This window comes from Tachysurus vachellii, chromosome 4, assembly GCF_030014155.1.
Source record: "Tachysurus vachellii isolate PV-2020 chromosome 4, HZAU_Pvac_v1, whole genome shotgun sequence".
In the NCBI taxonomy this organism is placed as follows: Eukaryota; Metazoa; Chordata; class Actinopteri; order Siluriformes; family Bagridae; genus Tachysurus; species Tachysurus vachellii.
The window spans coordinates 25,595,640-25,616,590 of NC_083463.1; the positions used below are offsets into that span (position 1 = coordinate 25,595,640).

Here is a 20,951-nt window from a genome sequence, read left to right on the forward strand (position 1 = left end):
GGCCATCCAGAGCATTATGCGTTGGGAGCTTGTGCAGGCTGCACTGCCTCATGTCCTCCACTGCACCTCTATCCTCCTCTCCAACCGCAACAAGCTAGGTAAGAAGCCAAAGTCTACAACTGCATACTCTGACACACGACAGCTTGATACTGGTGTGTTTAACATAAACTTTGATGTTTGACAATTTCTTGTTAATTTTGAGTACATTTCTTTGAAATTACTTTTCTGCCACTAACACACACTATTTTTTTTTTTTTTTATATTAATGCCATATATCAAACTCTCATACATATTTTCTTGAATTCCACTTGATCAGTCAGCAGCAGTTGTTATTGTTAATAAAAATTGTTATTTTAATTGTATTGTACTGTAGAAAGGAATTTAAGGTCATGTTTATTTATTTACCTTGGCACAATTTTATATCTTGTTTCTGTATTCATGCCCACAAAACATTTTTGTTTGCTTTGTTCTAATGGTAAGTTACAGCATGCATAACTTTTTAAAGATGCTTCAAGATACTTAATGCTGGTATGAAATATATATGGTGAAGAAAATTCAACTGTTTTAAAATGTAATTTTTAAAAAAGGCCTACATAATGCGTAATTTTGGACTTATTTTTATATTTGTTTTGCTTAAATGTTTATGCCATTGCTTAATTAAAAATGCTGAATGAAAAATGTTACTATGCCTCAACCAGGGCACCAGGATAAACTAGGTGTAGCTGAGACCAAGCTACTCCACACTCTTCACTGGATGCTGCTGGAGGCAGCTCAGGAGTGCCACCAGGACCAGGGACATGGATGGTCTGGGGGTGGCAGCAGTGGCAGCAGCTGTGCCTTCTTCCAGCCTTTGAGCAACCAAAGCCATCTGGATCGTAATGGCAGTACTCCAGAAGAGAACGAGTATGCTCGAGCAAAACTTTACCACAAGAACATGGCCACTGTAGAGCTGTTTGTTTTTCTCTTTGCTCCTCTTGTCAACCGCATTAAGGTCTGTTCTGTTTCTTTGCATATTTTCTGTCATTTATTCTATTTACCTACAGCATGTCTATAATTCTATATAATGTTTATGTCTGGAGTGCCTACTATATGTCTATAGTGTTTGATGAGTTGAATTAGGCAGGTTAATATGCAACACATTTAAGCCTAACACTTTGTATTGGACAGGAGTCTGATCTTACATTTCGCTTGGCTAGTGGCCTTGTGATTTGGCAGCCCATGTGGGAGCATCGTCAGCCCGATGTTCCTGCCTTCTCTGCTCTCATCAAGCCCATGCGCAACATTGTTACTGGTGAGATTTGGGTATAAGTAAATCATTTATAAAGGTAAAAAATGGATACCAAACTAACTTCTAACACACAAGAATCAGATTACATTTTATTTGGGCTTATATATATTAACATTTATATACAGTATATATATATATATATATATATATATATATATATATATATATATATATATATATATATATATATATACATACATGAATTATATTCTAATTCATTAAAAATCCAAAAATAAAACATTTAGATTCAATTCAATTCAAGTTCATTTGTATAGCACTTTTAAAAACGGACATTGTCTCAAAACAGCTTTCCAGATCATAAGAAACATAATACAAAAGGTTTAATATTATACAAAGATTAATATAATACAAAAATTCAAGATTAATAATTGATTTTTTTGTATTATATTCATACTGCTTATAGTACAACATTTTTATATTAGATCCCTCCAATAATATTGTACTGGGGAGGCCAATTCTTTTGTTTTTGATATACACCCTTTCAGATCAAAAAATGAGCATTCATTCATATTTAAATTGATATTTCAAGTGTAATTGTTTCATTTTTTTTTTTTTTTACATTTTCTCCACAGCAAAGAGGAACTCTGTGGTAAATAACCAGTGCACTCTCTGTGCCCCTAGTAACCCTTGTCCCACAGTAAGTACTTAAACATCTTGTGATACAAATCCAGAATAACACATTCAGATTTACATGGGAACCAATAGGAACCGGTTACTTTTGTTACTTACTGGTAGCCTCATCACTTACCTCAAATTGGATCAAGTTTATATTTATTAAAGCAAACAGAAAGTAGACATAATTAGGAAATGACTGGTTTGGGAGTGATTGATCTGATGGTGTGTGTTGAGCAACTGCATATCCTGTTAGACCTCACAATCCCCAGAAAGCTTTTTTCCTTCAGTAATGTGATTTCTCATTGCTTGGGTCATGTGACCTGATTTCCTCTCCTCTCCAGGTTGTGTGTGAATCTGCTAAGTCTGGCTCCTCCTCTCCTTCGGTGAAGGGCCAGAGCTGTCGCCGTGGCAACTCGGTGGAGAGAGGAGGCACCTCACAGCAGCCATGTGATCGAGGCGTCACTCAAAAGAAGTGAGCAGTCTTACGTGTCTAGAGAAACACACAACACACAAACCACATGAATTTAGTTAGAAATAAATATATGTACAACTGAGGCCAAATATTTTGCATAGACCCTGGCTAAAGACTCAAAAAAAAAACAAATTAAAAAAAAAACTTCAGTCTTTTACTCCATGTTATTATCCATTTCCTGTGTTTAAGTCCTTTATGGTGGCAGAAGGCGGGCTGACATAAGTAGTGTGATGCAAACTTGGTAGTGTTCTGCGGTGAATTTATGTCTTCTGGGTAGTGTTCTCCTGGAAAATAGCTTTAATGTCCATTTCGCATAGATGCTACAAGTCCCTGTAACTATAGTGCAATGATTGAGCAATTCTTCCAGGTGACATTCTTCTCAGTTGAATGATTTGTTATTGGAGATATAGAGCTGCGCTAACATCTCCAACTGATGTTCAATAGGGTTGAGCTCTGATGACCCATAGCATTTAATTCTAATATTTTTCATCCTTAGCAAGCCATTTGTTGAACCCTTGTGCTCCGTGAATAGGGAGACTCATCCTGGAAGAGACTCCCAACAGGATAGAAATGACAGGATAAAGGTGATCAGTCAGAATAAAGGTGTATTGGTTTATAGTGCTTTTTCCCCTCTAAGGGGTCAGCAAAATGACCCTCATCACATAAAACATCAAGATGTTTTGTTATTTGTCACTGTACCAGTAGGTTTTTCAATGACTGCAAGCTACCCAGGTCCTGTGGCTGCAGGTCTGTGGCTGCAATGTCTCAAACATTTCTTGTCTTCCACCATGCCTGACATGTGGTATGAGGTGTTTGTAGTGATATGCTGTGTTTGGACTCATCAGTACAAAGGATATTGTTCCAGAACTTCTGTGCTTTTTTCAATTTTTTCAATTCAATTTTACAAACTGAAATCATGCTGATATTTGGAGTGAAGGGGCTTTTTCCTAGCCACCCTTCCATGAAGGCTGTACTTTATTTTGTCTTTTTCTGTTTGTTCTGTCATGGAGCATAAACCTTTAATGTGCTTTCTCTCTCAATGATTGTGGAAGTATGAAGGGTGTACTTATTTTTTCCTATCTGTGTTTTATAGTTTTGCTTTTTGGGAAAAATGACTATATAATTGAAATCTGAGGACCACACACTTTTAATTTAGGCCCTGATATATAAAACACATCTCTTGGTAGGTTGTCAGCTACTGGAGGTGTCTCTGTATGCCAGCGGGCACGCTATGCCACCTACTTTGACGTGGCCGTACTACGTTGCTTGCTTCAGCCTCATTGGACAGAGGAGGGTGTGCACTGGGCTCTTCTCTTCTACCTGCAGCGACTCAGGCAGATTTTGCTAGAGAAACCTGAAAAGCCACCCGAACCCCCCACGGCACCTCTACCTCGACCACGGAGCAGCTCCATGGTGGCTGCAACTCCATCTCTGGTCAACACACATAAAACACAGGTAGATTACACTGCAAACTAGTTAGATGTGAATTACATGATAGAACTATATGAAAACCTTTTAACTCAATGTCACAGTGCATTATATGCTTTAAATATGCATATGCAAGTATGCCAGGAAATTTAAATGATTACATTATAATCAAGTAATATCAAAGAATGAATTATTTAGATTAGATTTAGATTAAATCTTATTAAATATTAAGAACATTATTAAAGCGGACTTGTTATGAGGATTTTTTTACTCTTTTTACAGAGAAGAAATAGTCTTCTCTCATTTCCTCCAGATATTTCAGCTCTGTGGTGATTTTTTTTTTTAGATGTATTTTTTAATTCTTTCACACAGATTTAAGTATTATGGTTTCTGACAAAATCATTTTTACTGGTATATAATGTACAGTATGGTGTGACAGCTATGTCCCAATTTATAAACATGGTGACATCTGGTCCAGAATAGAATTAGAGGTCATTACCAGTCTATCACCTGAATCTTAAATTAAGTTGGTTTTGGAAAGTCCAACTCCGAACTGAAGTTGGCTGTTCATAAAATCACAGAATGTCTGATGAAATAAGGATAAAAATAATAGGGTAGAAATAATCAGAAATTCCTACCGTTGTGCAAATTTGGTGATCTAGCAATCATTGAATACAAGGGTCTCATTTTTTAATAGCTTGCCCTGCGAATGCTTAAGTAGTTTGCTTAGTGAAGACAGCAAAATGTAATTTTTTGAATTTTTTGGTTGAAATAGAATGCTTGGCCCTTAATGACTTGAACAGAAATCATACAATTTGTAAAATTCTGTATGGAAGATATGATTATACTTTCTCTGTGCTAAGGACATGACCCTAAAGTGTAATGAGGAGGGGAGATCCCTGAGCTCAGAGACCTTCTCCAAAATATCCATTACCAACCTCAGAAGACAAGCCATCCCAGACCTCTCCACAGACATGAGCATGAACATTTTTAAAAAGGTTTGTTGGTTCCAGGATCTTAAATACATCTTAATAGCTTTAGAAAGCAAATGTTAAAGAACCCATGTTCTGTTTTTTTATACGTCTTCAGTTTAAGAACCGCAGGGAGGACAGGGAAAGGAAGGGCTCTATTCCTTTCCACCATACAGGAAAGAAGAGACAACGGCGTATGGGGGTGCCTTTCCTCATGCACGAGGACCACCTGGATGTTTCACCTACACGGAGCACCTTCTCATTTGGAAGCTTCTCTGGATTGGGTGATGACCGGCGGGCCCTGGAGCGAAGTGGCTGGCCCTCCACTATCATGGGTAACACTAGCATTTAAGTGATACTAGATCAAAAAACATTCTTGTTTGAATGCTGTAAGTGATGTGTTGTGGGTGGTGATGTTTCTTTATGCAGTAATAAATATTATATTCAGTAATTATTTCTATGAAATGGTAGCCACCAAAAAGAAAGAAAATCATTTTGTCAGAGTTAGAAAAATGGAAATTCATAGAATATTAACGAAGTTATATATTAAAAAGCAAAGACTAGACTAGAAAGACTAAAAAGCATTGGTGCAATTGGTGTGAGTAATATTACAGTAATACCTGAGTAATACTAAAACCCTGGTGGTCCAGTGGCAGGATCCTACACTCTATGCACCATGGACCATGTTCGTTTCCTGGGCAGGGATCCAACCAAAATCACATATGTGGTTCGGATGATACATTTTTACGCTCGATTTTTTAAACCTTTTCTAGACATAATGTGTCCACTCCTTAAAAAGAAGTGTAAATTAAATGCCTATTTTGAAGACCTCACAATTGTTATTTGGACCGTAATAAATAAAAACATAGAATTGAAAGAGTCTTTTTTTTTCCATGACTGTAAACCTCAGCCAAATCACAAAATTGACAATCTGTCTGACGTTTATAACCTAGGCAGCCTTTTTACTATTTTTGTCTTTCTTAGTTTGGTTTTATGTGAATAAAATCGAGACACATTGTCATTCTTGGATATATTTAATCCTAATTATAATAATGATTTTATTACGTTATAGCCAGTTGGATTATGTTAAATGCTTATGTTTATTTGTCTGGCAGGGAAGTTGACACGTCGTGGCAGCACAGACACAGCAGGGGATGTGGACAGTCTTGGAGTAAAACACTCTCATTCCCACCACAACCTGCCTGACCACTCCAACAGCCACAGTGAGAACACCATCAAAGAGGGCGGTAAGTGTCCTTCATCCCATCTTATAAAAATGATTAAGCAATTTTTCAGTGTCCATTGCAGTGTCAGGAGGCAGAAACAGACACAGCTTAATCCTAAAGGTTAAGATCCTTTAACACAGTCAAACAAATCTAACGCACAGAACAGAATTAGGAAACAGGCAGAAGTCAGGACAAAGGCAAAGGTTTGCATATTTTCTATAACACGACAAGCTGCTTTTTTTGTATTGTGAACTTCGATATAGAGAAAAATAAGAGGTCCTGGTCAGGTTACAACTATTCATAGCTGCAGGAATAATTGGAAACTAAGTTTTAAAGTTTTACAGTTTTAAAGTTGTTTTCTAAAACATTAAATATTATAACTATATATAAATAAAAAATAATGTGGTCTTCTTATAATAAAATTTAATTCATTAGTAAAAATAAGCATTAACAAGAATAAAGTATTGGCATTGACAAGAATAATTTGCCCAATGAGGTGTTTTATCATCGCACTATTTTTTCACTGATTATTTCATTAAAAACGCATACTGTACCCCATTATCTGACTTGTACTTTGTCTGCCCCCCCTCTCTCTGTCTCTCTCTCTGTCTGTCTCTCTCTCTCTCTCTGTCTCTCTCTTTCTCATCTCCCAGTCCGTTCCCAGATCTCCACTATCACTATGGCCACTTTTAACACAACAGTGGCCTCTTTTAATGTGGGATACACTGATTTCTTCACTGAACACATTAAGAAGCTCTGCAATCCAAACCCCATCCCTGAGATGCCCTGTGAGCCATTGGCTTGCTCCAACCTGCCACGCAGCCTCACTGACTCCTGTATCAACTACTCATGTCTGGAAGAAAGAGAAAGCATTGAGGGAACCAACAACTTTATCCTGAAGAATGGCATGCTGGATCTCTCTGTAAGGGGGAGAGAATTTTTCAGAAAGTTGTTTAGTTTATTATCCTTTTTTTTTTTTTTTTAATACAATGGGTCAGTAGGTCAATACATTCACTGATTACATACATAGTGACTTATAAAATAATTGATGCTAAAAAAAGTTTATTTGTATCATAATGTTTAGGAGAAATTTGGCCCTTATCTGCTTCACAAATTTGCTTCAGTTTACAGATGTTTGAAGGCATTCCTTTAGGGTCTTTTTATAATTCCCCCGCAGCATCTCAATGGGGCTGAAGTCTGGATATTGACCTGGCCACTGCAACCAATTCATTATTAGCCATTCACATGTAAATTTACTGCCATGCTTGGGATCACTGTCTTGTTGTATGACCCACTTTGGTCAGCTTAAGCTGCTTTAAAGATGGCCTATTATCTGGTATAATGTGGAGTACCTACAAAGCAAGCCCAAATCATCACCCCTCCACCACCTTGATTTTCAGTATGACCTGATAAGTGATATGACGTGTTTTGTATTGACGGCTTCGTTTTTTTGCTGTGCCATGTGGCATACAATGACTGAACATCTTCCCCTGGATCTCTTTAGTCCCCTGATATTGTTCCAGACCTTTTGTGGTTTGGTCAGGTGCAGATCTGCCAAGTCATATTCTTTTTATAGAGAAGGGTTTTTTCTTTCCCACCCTTCTATAAAAGCCATACTTATTTACTCTTTTTCCGATTGTGCTCTCATGAACATAAACATTTAATGTCCTAACAGAAGCCTGTAGGACACATGACGTAACTTGTAGCTAAACTCAGAAAGAATTTGGTGGGATGCCCAATCTTGGGGAAGATTTGCAACTGTCTTAAAGGTTCCTTGTTTGTAAGTAATCCATCTCACTACAGAACGGTAAATTTGAAATTATTTAGAGATGGCCTTATAACCCTTCTCCAGTTGGTCAGTAGCAATATTTGCTTTTCTGAGATCAGGGCTGATGTCCATCCTTCTTGGCATGATGTAATCACACCTGATTACTTTTTTGAAAGCAGAGCTTTTGGCAGTTTGAAGGTCTGGAGCATTCACACTTCTTGCTGATTAACTAATCATGAGAATTTTATTAATAAGACCTAGCTGCTAATTATCCTCTTAATGATTGTGGATGTAGTTGGTTTATTTGACTACATGACTACATATGACTACATATTGAATAATGTCGTTATACAGTATGTGTGTATATATAAATTAGTGAAGACCTCACAATTGTTATTTGGACCGTAATAAATAAAAACATAGAATTGAAAGAGTCTTTTTTTTTCCATGACTGTAAACCTCAGCCAAATCACAAAATTGACAATCTGTCTGACGTTTATAACCTAGGCAGCCTTTTTACTAATCTTTCTTTCTAATCTCTAATTCTATTTTTCTAGGCTGTCCTCAGGGCTTTGTATGCTGTCCTCACTCATGACATTAGCTCTCGGATTTGCGACGTGGCTCTCAACATTATCGAATGCCTGTTGCAGCTGGGTGTTGTGCCCAGCATGTCTAAGAAGGGTGCCAAACAAGAGGACAAGGTGAAGGAGGCAGACCTTTCTAAGGAAGGAGCCAGTCAAAGTGTAGGCGGTGCTCATGGAGGTGTGGCTGGCAGCAGTGGGGCTGTTCCCAGTGGGGGGAGTGGAGATGGTGATGGAGGAGGAGATGGAGGAGGTGGAGGAGGAGAGAGTGGAAGTGGAAGTAAAAATGATATTAAAAACAACAAAGGCAATAAGGTATGTGACTTAAATTGATATTTGTCGGACAATAAGTGACAAGAGAATGTGTGATTTTTGTCTCTGTGGAAATGCCCATGTGCATTTTTATATGCATTGCCTTGTACGCTAGTAAATAATAGTTTACTAGTATTGTATATTCTGATGGTATATTACATGTACCATCATACTGCTTCCATGTCCTATTCCTAGGAAGAGGACTCCACCCTTAGTACTCACAGATTAGCTCTAACAATGCTTATTAAAATTGTGAAGTCTCTTGGCTGTGCCTACGGCTGTGGGGAAGGCCATCGTGGGCTCTCTGGAGACCGTCTGCGCATGCAGGTGAGTGGTTTATTAATACCTGTAGATGCAGTTTTTAAAAACTGTACATACTTGAAGCTTCAAGCTGTGCTTCCATCAATTTCAGTCTACTCTAGTCCTTCAGGGTTTAGGTAAACAGGCAAACCTTCAGAAACATTTCAGTGGAATTTGATCGAGTTCAAATAACAATTTGAATAAGCAATGATTGGCATATCAAATGCCGTCATTCAGCCAAATTGTATTTTAGGATCAAATATCAAGTTTTGCAAAACAAACTGCATTATAGAAACCAGAAGTTGAAATCTCAAAAAAAAAAAATTGTTTGCCAAGTAAAGCTGTTAGCATTTAGTAAATCTCATAAATGCACTGTTAGAAATATAAACCTGAGGAATATCTAATGAACAAACCCTGACAATGCCAAATCCATCCATTGCCAGGAGTCCAGAGTATTTGTCTGTGCTCTCTGTGTGAGATGGATGATATTTCTCTCTCTCCTTTGTCAGTCATGGTGACACTCATCAGTCTTGGCGAGCACATGTATGCAGATGAGGGTGCAATCAGTAGTGTATCATAAGTGGCAGTTTGTAAAAGTCTGCCTTGTGGAACCATTGTAACATATAATGCTCAAATAGAAAGCATCTATCACCTTAACATCATTTGTAGTAGTAGTTTGGATTGTGTGTTCATGCTTTTTGACTTCCACTGTGTAGGCTCAGAACTGCCTGACCAGTCTGTACAAGCTAGATAAAGTGCAGTTCCGGCAGACCATGAAAGAGTATGTCAACAAGGATTCTCTCAACAACATAGTGGACTTTCTGCATGCTCTTCTTGGCTTCTGTATGGAGCCCATCACTGACAGTAAGGGGAAATGTCTACAGACACTGTATACCACACAATCTCACAATCAGCTACAAGTTTTTAACTCTGTAACATAAAAAATGCTGATACCGTACAACGAGAATGGAATTTTTGCTCAACAGAAGGTAAATTATCAGTGTAGCCATTGAAAGCAGTTATAATTCACCATTCTCTATACAGTACATTTGAATATTTTGTCATATGATATTTTCAGATAAACTAATAATACCATAATGCCATAATTGATCAGATAATATCATGACACATGAAACCTGTCTCTACTGTACAGCATTTCTGTGTGTGTCTCAAGGCTTTCTGTGTTTGCTAGTGTCTTTCAGTCTGTCTATTCAGCATACAATGTTGTGTAGTCTGACATGATCCCTAAACATTATAAAACTGTCTAGACAGTTAGTGCAGATATATCACATCAGGTGTGTACAAAATATATAGTGCCTTGCATAAGTATTCACCCCTTAAACTTTCCACATGTTACAGTATTACAATCTTCAACTGAACTTGACTTCAGTTTATGACCTTATAACAGGATTTTATTTCCAGTAAGTCCACTGAGTTTTTTTCACCGTTTTTTTCCCCCTCCCTTGATGATAATTTAATGATAACACCTTTTCACAACTACAATGCCTCGAAAAAGCATGTAACTGCCTTGAAAACCATTCAATTTAAATGATATTTATCATGACAATGCTCAAAGTCAAAATGTTTTATTTGTCAACAGATCTTAAAAAAGAAAAAAATTTAAAATGCTGGTTGCATAGGTATTAAACCCCTACAGACTTATATTTGGCAGCAATAAGGACTGGTTATGTTCATACCAACTATGCAGACTGTTTGGGAACTGTTTTCCCATATTACCCCTGGCAGATTTGCTTCATGTTCTTTAGGTTTGTTGGATGGTGCTTATGAACATTAATTTTCAAACAGTGTCACAGATTCTCAGTTGGCTTGAGATCTGGTCTTTGAGCTCTAGTTGCTTTGGCCTTTTGCTTCGGATCACTGTCCTGCTAAAAGGTATGCTTTCTCCCAAGCTTTAGTTTTTTGGCAGTTTGAAGCAGGTTGTCTTACCAATACATCCGTCTTTACGTTTTAACAAGACCCCCAGTTCCTGTTAAGGAAATGTTTCCCCACAACTTGCTGCTACCACCACCATGTTTCATTATTTTGATAGTGCTTATTGAAGAATGTACAGTGTTAGATTTGAAAGACAAATTTTGGCAAAAAGAAACCTTAATTCCTGTTTTTATTTAAATAAAAAAAACTTGCCCCCAAATTTTGGAAGGCACTATATAGTGATACACAGTCTAAACAGTTTTAGTTAAATATTACATATTATACAGGGTATTAGGTCATTTTCTGTGATACTAGAATTATTAATCAAGAAAATGTAGATCACAAACCCCAATATACCAGACATATGGAGCCAAGGAACAGCGGTGGACATCAGTGGACTTTTTATACTGAATAAAATTTGTAAAGATACTTTCTTCTTCCACCCTGTACCTATTGCAGTGCCTATACTTATAATTATGCATAGTTAAACAGAAACTGTAGTCCATTCTCTAAAATAGAAGTGAGTAAACTTATTGTTTTTTTTATTGTTCTGGAAATACTGATCATGTCTGTTTGTTGTTTTCCATTCACTTTTCTCCACTCTCCCATTTCTCCTCTGTCACTCGCCTCCCTTAAAACTGTGTTTTAGGGACTAGTAGGGGCTCTAAGGGCAGTTTAGGCTGTAGTGTGGATAGATTTGTCCTATTCTACCCTCAGATGTACCCTCTTGCCATAAAACACCAGTGTGTGTAAATAATTCTTCCTCCATTACTCAGTCACTCATCCTTTCAGTAGACTTGCCAATATTTAATATTTAGAAGTGTTAGATGGTGCATGGTTGGTGATTTTTTTCCCCCCAATTCTCAGTAAATAATGTGAACTAAATTGTAATTTACTTGCAGTACTTTTAGCAGTTGGCAAGTTAGTGAACATATGAGTGGAATGATAATGAAACCCTGAAGTTCCCTTGGAGTGTGAGGTTTGTGTGTGCGTGTGTGTGTTTGGAATAGGTGTTTTAGTGTTATCCTGAAAACTACATGTCTGTGCTGGCCTGACACCAATGTTGCCCCGCATCTCTTCTCTTGCAGAATACGGCAGTGCAGGTGAGAGGTCCAGGAGGGCGAATAAGCGAAACTTCGGTAGATACACAATATCTAAATTTACTGCCCAAAAAATAGGCATTACTCCCATTCCTGCACCCCTCTCTGTGTCTAAGGTGACATTCTCACCTCCAGAGTAGGATGACTACATCAGAGTAGTAACTAAAAATGACATGTGACCTATATAAAATACTGCTTTTTCAAAACCAACAGAAAAAAACTTAATGCTGTGATATGGAAGCATAACCTGATTTTTAGGTCCAAGAGTTATCAGGCCACAGACATTTGCATGTGTGTAATCCTTAAGACCTGTTGCCTTGCATCTGTGCTTTATAATTTTTGCCTTTTTTTACATCTTGTATGTGCTGATGGCTTTGTGCTTGCCATGTTGTTCTCTCACTCATGCCTGAGCCTCAATTCAGTTTCTTTCTTCTTGTCTTTGATCCTCATCTCAGCATCTAAAATCACTTCTGTATGGTTTCAGACAAAGCTGGCTTTGGAAACAATTTTGCTACAGGAGGGGATAAATCTCTTGCCCAGAGCATGGAGGCAGTGGTTGTGGGCTGCATGTTCAAATCCCTCATAACCAGATGCGCATCCACTACACATGAGCTGCACAGTCCAGAAAACCTGGTGAGTCCCAGCGTTTAGGAATGTAAGACAATTTGCAGTCTCACAATTGTCATATATTCATAAGTACTTGTGTTTCAGTATAAATCCTTTGCATCCTGTCACTAAGTCTGAGTCTTTTCTTCTGTTTCTTTTCCTTTCTTTCTCTGTCTCCATTTCTGTCTCTCTCATATGTACACCATTCACATTTAAAAAAAAAAAAAAACAGGGTCTGTACTGTGACATTCGACAGCTGGTTCAGTTTATCAAAGAATCACATGGCAACGTATTTCGTCGTGTGGCATTAAGTGCCCTGTTGGACAGTGCAGAAAAACTCAATGCCACAAAGAAAATCGATGACAAAGAGGAGACCAAGCCCAATGCACATAAAAGGTTACAGCATTACACAAATAACAAAAACATTTATGATTAACATAACAGAATATCTGGATCATCTATTACATGTTCTATTTTATGGGATTTTTTTGTATTGTTTAGGAATGTAAAAAAATTAATTTTCGAGAAAATTTCTTACACAAAATGTTTTTCATAGGTATTTTAATGAATAGTTGTAGCACTCAGTAATGGTCAATATTACCATTGAGAACAAAAGTTGATATACACCAAGGCTAAAGATAAACAATATTGGATTTTCACAAAGCCAAATAATTAATGTTACTATGTACATTTTTGCCAAGCCAAAGTTTAACCAATTGTCATGATTGCTACATACTTGGGAGTGATTCAATTACCTTTTTGCCCTTTTGATTCCATTTGAGAATCCAAGCAACTTGATTAGAATCTGTTGCAATATGCATGTGTGTCAGTGATGAGCAAATCCCTGGAGCTCTGTTAGGAAGGAAGGACTTCTGGAGGAAGATGTTCAAATCTCAGAGTGCTGCCAGTGACACCAGCAGCCAATCAGAACAGGACACATCAGAGTGCACTACCGCCCACTCGGGCACTACCACGGACCGCCGCTCACGCTCACGCTCCCGACGCATCTCACTGCGCAAGAAGCTTAAACTTCCCATAGGTGTGTGTGTGGATGTGACATCCATTTACCCTCATTAATGTGCTGAGAATTCTAAACTCACTGACCTGTGACTGTATACAATGTGTGATGTACATTATTTCATTGGACATTTTCTGGGCTTTTATTTACAGTTGGGACTTGTTTATTTTGTTATTATGTTGGCTTGAAAGAGCCAAAATTCTGATCGTCTTCTTCTTCTTCTATTGGAAAATTTGTACAGAGAATAGAGTGAGAAATAACAAAATTACGGTTGCCAGACAATGCATAATTCATAGACATAAGACTTGACCATTATGTAGTACATGGGGAATATAAGCCAAGCAACTAACTGGATTATCATAACACATATTGGCAACACCACAGAAACCACCTAGCAACAACCTAACAACCACCAGGGATCATATAGCAACCTTCTGGAAATACCACTGTGACCACCTTGAGCTACACCTAACAACACCCTAGTAACCAGCTGGCTCATGATAGCAACCTATTAGCTGAGTTTCCTTAACAACTGAAGCCTCCTGGCAACACCCTAAAAACCAGCTGCGTTTCTTTAGCAAGATCAATAATCACAAATCACTGTAATATCCTTCAACCATTTGAGTGTGTTTAGCGGGCCCTCTCAAGCCACCATCAAATTTTATTCATGAACATTAGCCTTCTAGTTTCTTGTTGTATAAAATGGGGACATGTCATGTTTCATTATATAATCTTTAAGCCATGTGCAAATTTGTGAGTCTAGTATGCCAGTGCTTTATCTGGCAATATAGGCTTGTAAGATCTTTACGCTTGAATTTGATCTACTTATTTTAAATTTAAGTTGAAATTAAGTATGAATTATATGCACATGGCTTATACACCAGAGGTTTAAACCCATTCTCATTTCTCTTTTTTGTGTTCTTTTTTGTCGCCAGCATGCCGTAGGACTGTACGCCTTCCATTCACACTCTCCGTCCTACGTATGTGTATATGTGTGTGTAAATTTTGTGATCATTACAGATCTCTAAATAAAGATTATATGGGATCTCTTCAATGTACTTTCAATGTTTGTAAGCCCTGTGTATGCAGTAAGCTGTATGCGTGTGACCATTATAGGTTTTGTCCAAGCCTGTGTGTGTATTGTTCTTCCCTCATAAGTTCAGTTCCATTTCCATGTTTCTCTTTTGCTCATTACTCAGGTATAAAAGTGCTTCTGCTTAAACTGACCCAAATATTATCTAACCCACACTTTTAATAGGTAGTGCATTAAGAAAAACTGTGTTTAATAAGTCAGGAGGTCTGTATTATTTGGGACAGCCATGTTTTCTGTTGTGACCATGTGTGCAGGCAACTGGCTGAAGCGTTCATCTCTCTCTGGTCTGGCTGATGGTGTGGAGGACCTATTGGACATCAGCTCAGTGGACAGACTTTCCTTCATCAGACAGAGCTCCAAGGTGAGTCATTGTGATGGCATTATAAATATTATTATATATTTCCATGCAAACTTTCCTTACATAGAACACAGGAGTCGCTTTACTTCACTTTACTGATGTAATGAAAAACAACTGTTTAAAATGAATAGAGGTTTTAAATAGTTTGTTTGAATTTAATCATTTTATAAGGGTGTAACTGTATCACCTATGTTCTTGAGTGGGCAATATCATATCACTAATCTTGAAGATGGGGCACTTTTGGCTTAGTCGTATGATGTTTGCCTCACTCCTCTATTGTGTGTAGATATTTTGCATGCTCTCCTCATGCTTTGGGGATTTCCTCCAAGTACTTTGGGTTCTGCCTTTTTTGCATATTATTTTTACACTTATCCTTTTTCTGTTAAGTATACATGAAGTTCTTTGTACACCAGTTTCTATGATTCCACATATATGGAATTACACATTATGTTTAGGGCATTTGGCAGACGCCCTTTTCCAGAGCGACATTTATCGTAAACATAATTACACCTGTTTGCAGTGGCATAAAAAGTCTTTTGGAAAAATGGACCTTAAGGCTGACCACTTTGTCTTGCCAGGTGAAATTCACCAGCGCGGTCAAGCTATCAGAAGGAAGCGCCACAGAGTATGGGAGGGAGGAGGAGGAGAACTTCTTCAAGAGGCTCGGTAAATGGCGGTCTGGTCGGCGGAACCCATCCAAGCTTCACCACACAGAGGAGAAAGATGGTAGAACCCTGGGGTTATTCCCCCCTCGCCCATCTATACTGCACCTCCACCACTGCCTCTGTGTTTGTGCCAGTCCGTGTCCCTGTTCTGTGCTTCTGGTGCACTCACTGTTCTCTACCATCTTCCATGCCAGCTCTGTGTGCGTGTTTGTATTTGTTTGTGTATCTCGGTGGGAAGCTATCTGGTGACACAAGGACAATGATTTTGTCTTTTTTGTCCTGGCCATCAATGGCCTAAAATTGACTACCAGAACTACCAGCTCTCCACAAGAGGTGCCTAAATGTGAAGTTTTGGATGTATAGATAATAACATCACATTTTTTAATTCAATCTTGCTTCCTTATTTATACTAAAAGGTAAATAATACCTCAAATGTAGAAAATAACCACATATTATCTACCATATTTAATAAAGAATAATAATAATAAAGAAAAATAAAGTATCACTTCATACATACATACATACATACATACATAGTCAGTGTACTTTTCTTGTGGTTTTATCACTAACAGGATGCCATGGATTCCCAGAGCGTTTGGCTTCGAACCCGGAGGTAATGAAGAATAAGAACATAGTAAATCTGGGGGCCATCAGACAGGGCATGAAGAGGTTCCAGTTCCTCCTGAACTGCTGTGAGCCAGGAACCATCCCTGATGCCTCTATCCTGGCTGCTGCACTGGACCTGGTTTGTTTTAAATATCCGTCTGACCCACCATCACAGCATGACCGCTCATCAAGAGACTATTCTTCTAACTTTTAAACTGTCTTTCTGTACACTCTTGTATTGATTATAAAATCCTCATATTCCCTTTACCTTTTAGACCCTATTCTGTCTTACTTTGCATTGTATCTGTTCTGCCCCAAACCTGTGGCATCCTGTAAACAGAGGCTGACTGAGACTTTTTATTACAGCTCTCCCTGTCTCTTTTTGAAGAGCACTGAAAATACACCAAGTCTTTTTTAATTAGTGCCTTAGTAATCACTGCATCCAGCTATTGTAGCTGCATTCATTCAATAGTAGGACTGTCCAGTTACTTGTATACTGCACTATACCTCTAATCAGTACCATTGTTTACACATATGAACAGTAATCTTGTATATTACACTAGCGCTTTGTTTGGACTGTAGCTGATATAGTAGCAATCTTTCAGCATATGCCACTGAGATATAGTGTACTAGTGCATCTGTTCTTTTTATGACCTTTATCTGATTCTGCTTTGTATTCTACATTCATTTTATGTGTGACATGTTATGCTGCTTCCTTACTATATTATTATTGTTTCTTGTTTAATTTATTTTTTTTATTTTAGCCTTTTAGTATTGCTTGGCATCTTATAATAATATTAACAATAATAATAATAATGAAATGTCTTTTTTGATTGCCATTGCCCTTAAGAAGTTCTTCATGCTCAGAAACAAAACTCGGTTATCTCCCTGAATGATTAAATCACAGTTTTAATTTAATTTGACTGGCACCAGGCCTGAAGCAGTCTGTTTTAATTTATTTTGTTCATTTGTTTGTTTTTTCCCCCCGATCAGGAAGCTCCAGTGGTGGCAAGGGCTTCCTTGTTCCTGGAGTGCGCTCGTTTTGTTCATCGCTGTAACCGAGGCAACTGGCCAGAATGGATGAAAGGTCATCATGTTAACATCACAAAGCGAGGGCTTTCACGAGGACGCTCACCTGTGGCTGGGAACAAGAGAAACAATAAGCTGCAGTGGAACGCAGCTAAGCATTTCTACCAGTGGGGTGATGTAAGTTCCTGTCCAAACTGTAACTCATGTTGAAATATCTAAAATAAAAGTACATATGGTTTGTTTGAAAGGAAATAATTAATGGTCATGGTTTAATTAATGGTTTAATATGTTGCAGTTCACATTGAGCTATTTCTTATAATCACAATAATAACAACCTTAAATAAAATATAAACAGTACTTGGACACAGAATAATTTGCATTACTTTTTGCCCAATTTGCAGAAAATATATTAAAATTAACGAAGTCTTTGGATGGATTTTTTTTTTTAACGTTTAGCAATATTTTTCAGTATATAAGATTGGAAAAACTAATCTGGTGTTTTTTGGTCAGTATTGACCCTGATACTAATATTCAGTATTAAGCGTATGATTTTTTTTTTGCCCAAAGCAAAATTATCCTTTTAGATAGCCTAACCCTAACCCTACATTAAGCATCAAACCGCTTAAGATTTAATTGTTGCCTTGTACTCTGTTTTCTCCAAAAGGCGATTGGCACTCGTTTGAGCGAGCTGTGTCACTCAGATAGCGAGAGTCCAGCTAACATCCTGGGCTTTATTTATGATGAGGAGAGCAAAAGGAGAGCAAGGAAAGAGGATGAAGAGGAAGACTTCCTGGATGACAGTAAGATAATATGATTAAAGTTCTAACATCATTCCAGATCATGTTACTGAACTTGTATGTTATTTCTGTGCCTCTATGGATGGACTTTTGTGTTTCCAATTTTCACAGGTACTGTAAACCCCACCAAGTGCAGCTGTCCCTTTGCGCTTAAGATGTCTGCTTGTCAGCTGCTTTTAGAGATCACTACCTTCCTGAGAGAGACGTTTCCCTGCCTTCCACGCCCACGAACAGAGCCCCTAGTGGTCAGAATGTGTTCATTACTTGTTCATCAGTTCAGACTGACCAGATTTACTGTAACCATAGAAGTCAGTGATATTTTCATCTATCTCAAAAGAGGGTTAGACTTTAAAAGTCTTCGATGAAGTACAATATTATTATCAAATGTTTGTGGACACCAGACCATACGTATTGCCACAAAATTAGAAGCACACAATTGTAAAGAATATACACAGTTGACTTTGTATTCTTTAGCAATAACATTTTTCTTTACTGGAAGTAAGGGGCTGAAGCATGAATCCATCATGACAATGCCCCTGTGCACAAAGCAAGGGCCATTGGGGCTGGGTTTGCCAAGGTTGCCAAGCCATAAAAAGATCTAGAATGATGGCTCCATGCAAGGCCTCTACACCCATCAGTCCCTGACCTCACTAATGCTCACTAAATCCAATGAAAAGCCTTTCCTGAACAGAGGAGGTCATTATAATAACAAATGGGGGAATATATGGGTGTGATTGGTCAGGTGTCTATATACATCCCCTTTTAATAACAACTTTTACACCTGTCCATTTATGCAGTTTTCTAATCAGCCAATTATGTGGCGAAAGCACAATGCAACGAATTCAAGCAGGTGCTGGGGCCGAGTCTTAGTTAATGTTTACATTAAACTTCAGTGTGATCTCTGGTACTGTGATTATGGCAAGGTTCTTGGTACCAGATGGGCAGGTTTGAGTATTTCAGAAACTGCTAAGCTCCTTTTTGCACACAGGGTTTACACAGAATATTGCAAAAAAAAAAAAAAAAAAAAAAAACAACAGTCCTCTGAGTGGAAACTCCTTGTTAATTAGAAAGTACAGAGGAATATGTCCAGATTGGTTCAAATTGCCAAGAGGAACATAGAAACTCAAAGTACTCTGTACACTGTACAACTGTGGTGAGCTGAAAAGCATCTCAGAATGCACAAGACATCAAACCTTGGGGTAGATGAGTTAGAACAGGAGAAGACTCAGCCTAACTACACATTTGAAAAGACATTTTTTTTGTCTTCTGACCTGTTTCTATGAGTTTGGGTCTATGACAGATTCTCGTTCATGATTTTCTGACCACCACAGGTTAAGTGTGTTTTTTGTGTTTCTATAGACTTCCTGTAAATTCTGACCGGACTGCTCTAACTCACAGAATGCGCATTCTCCTCTAATTTCTTTCACCAACATCATGTTTCAGACTGTAATCCCTCTGCTCACATGATGCTTTTTTTTACACCATTCTGTGTAAATTCTTGTGGCATGCAATGGTTAAATGAGATCACACTCCATCATTCTGTTGTTTCATTCCCTGAAGCTCCTGACCTATATCTGTACCATACTACAGTATGCATTGTGCCACATGAGAGAAGGATGAAATAACTGCATGAATGCGCAGTGTACAGCTGTCCCTAATAAAGCTGAGAATTTGGTGAAAGTAAAATTGTACTTTTAGCCAAACAGTATATCATATAATAGTCACAAATGTGCCCAAACCATCTCAATAATTTAGGACTTGGAGAGTTGTCGGATGCGTCTGGACCCAGAGCTGGGCCGCCATCGCTACGAGAGGAAGATCAGCTTTGCTGGAATCTTAGACGATGAGGATGGCCATGATTCTCTGAACAGCAGCAGTCATACTCTGAAGTCTGACACGGCATGTGATGAAAAGAAATCATCTCAAGAACCCCTGGGTATGATTATTTTGTGCTGATGAATCTGTTATGTTTGTTCATCGACATACATTTCATTCTCAACTGCACTCTTCAGCTCCCACCAGGAAGATCCGCATCGGAGGTACTCGGCTGCTACAGATTAAAGGGGCGAGGAGCTTCAAGGTGAAGAAAGGTGGTTCTCTGTCCTCCATCCGCAGAGCTGGCAGTCTGAAGAGCACAAAGATGTCTCGCCAGGACTCAGAGTCCGAGAACGACGCAGATTCTGATCGTCTGCTGTCTCAGAGCAGAGACACGGTGACTGATATTGGTGAGAAGGGTTTCTTAATATGTCTGTCTACATGCTGAGTGATTTAACACTGTAAAACTTTATTTGAAGGAAATCTGTAATATTTTATAGGTTATGCTGAGGTAATTTCTGTCAATACTGAAATAAATTTGTGGAAAAATATAACATTATTGGGAGCTCATCCAGAGGGGCAGAGACCCTATTCACCAAATGTTAATCGTCAGTGCATCTGTGTCAGGTAAACATAGGAGCAGCAGATGCAAGTGTTTACACAGTGTAAAAGGAACAAACACACAATGAAACACAGACTAGAAATGAGCCTGTGAAAGGCAAAAAGGCAAAGAAGGCTAAAAATGAAACACTGAAACACAGGAACCTAAACAACATTGTTCATCTGGGTAAAATAGGGGCACAGGTGAGGGTGATTGGGGCATGAAACATGTGGGCTTTTGGGTAATAACAGTTCTTATTTATAGTTCCATACAATTCAAATGATTCTGAACTGTTATTTACCTCTTTTGAGTAATTTCACACAAAAACTTATATTTAACAGATTATATT

At 38.1% G+C, this 20,951-nt stretch overlaps 1 protein-coding gene across 7 annotated transcripts in view; it reads left to right on the top strand.

The window, feature by feature from the left end:
- LOC132844759 (protein unc-80 homolog) overlaps positions 1 to 20,951 on the top strand; it is a 52,328-nt gene that overhangs the window by 2,368 nt on the left and 29,009 nt on the right. For 2 of the 7 annotated variants that reach the window (XM_060868551.1, XM_060868552.1), the window contains exons 3-28: positions 1 to 98; positions 699 to 991; positions 1,168 to 1,291; positions 1,882 to 1,946; positions 2,266 to 2,396; positions 3,584 to 3,851; positions 4,688 to 4,822; positions 4,914 to 5,130; positions 5,911 to 6,042; positions 6,675 to 6,943; positions 8,347 to 8,685; positions 8,878 to 9,009; positions 9,699 to 9,846; positions 12,003 to 12,053; positions 12,499 to 12,647; positions 12,853 to 13,016; positions 13,451 to 13,659; positions 14,574 to 14,618; positions 14,986 to 15,092; positions 15,668 to 15,815; positions 16,327 to 16,499; positions 17,354 to 17,566; positions 18,054 to 18,189; positions 18,298 to 18,431; positions 19,942 to 20,122; positions 20,199 to 20,411. The exon at positions 1 to 98 is cut by the window's left edge and continues 59 nt beyond it. In XM_060868551.1, the coding sequence (XP_060724534.1) occupies positions 1 to 98; positions 699 to 991; positions 1,168 to 1,291; positions 1,882 to 1,946; positions 2,266 to 2,396; positions 3,584 to 3,851; positions 4,688 to 4,822; positions 4,914 to 5,130; positions 5,911 to 6,042; positions 6,675 to 6,943; positions 8,347 to 8,685; positions 8,878 to 9,009; positions 9,699 to 9,846; positions 12,003 to 12,053; positions 12,499 to 12,647; positions 12,853 to 13,016; positions 13,451 to 13,659; positions 14,574 to 14,618; positions 14,986 to 15,092; positions 15,668 to 15,815; positions 16,327 to 16,499; positions 17,354 to 17,566; positions 18,054 to 18,189; positions 18,298 to 18,431; positions 19,942 to 20,122; positions 20,199 to 20,411 (4,274 nt within the window). The remainder of the gene's footprint in view (positions 99 to 698; positions 992 to 1,167; positions 1,292 to 1,881; positions 1,947 to 2,265; positions 2,397 to 3,583; positions 3,852 to 4,687; positions 4,823 to 4,913; positions 5,131 to 5,910; positions 6,043 to 6,674; positions 6,944 to 8,346; positions 8,686 to 8,877; positions 9,010 to 9,698; positions 9,847 to 12,002; positions 12,054 to 12,498; positions 12,648 to 12,852; positions 13,017 to 13,450; positions 13,660 to 14,573; positions 14,619 to 14,985; positions 15,093 to 15,667; positions 15,816 to 16,326; positions 16,500 to 17,353; positions 17,567 to 18,053; positions 18,190 to 18,297; positions 18,432 to 19,941; positions 20,123 to 20,198; positions 20,412 to 20,951) is intronic. The other 5 variants (XM_060868555.1, XM_060868553.1, XM_060868556.1 and 2 more) reach the window with 5 other exon arrangements.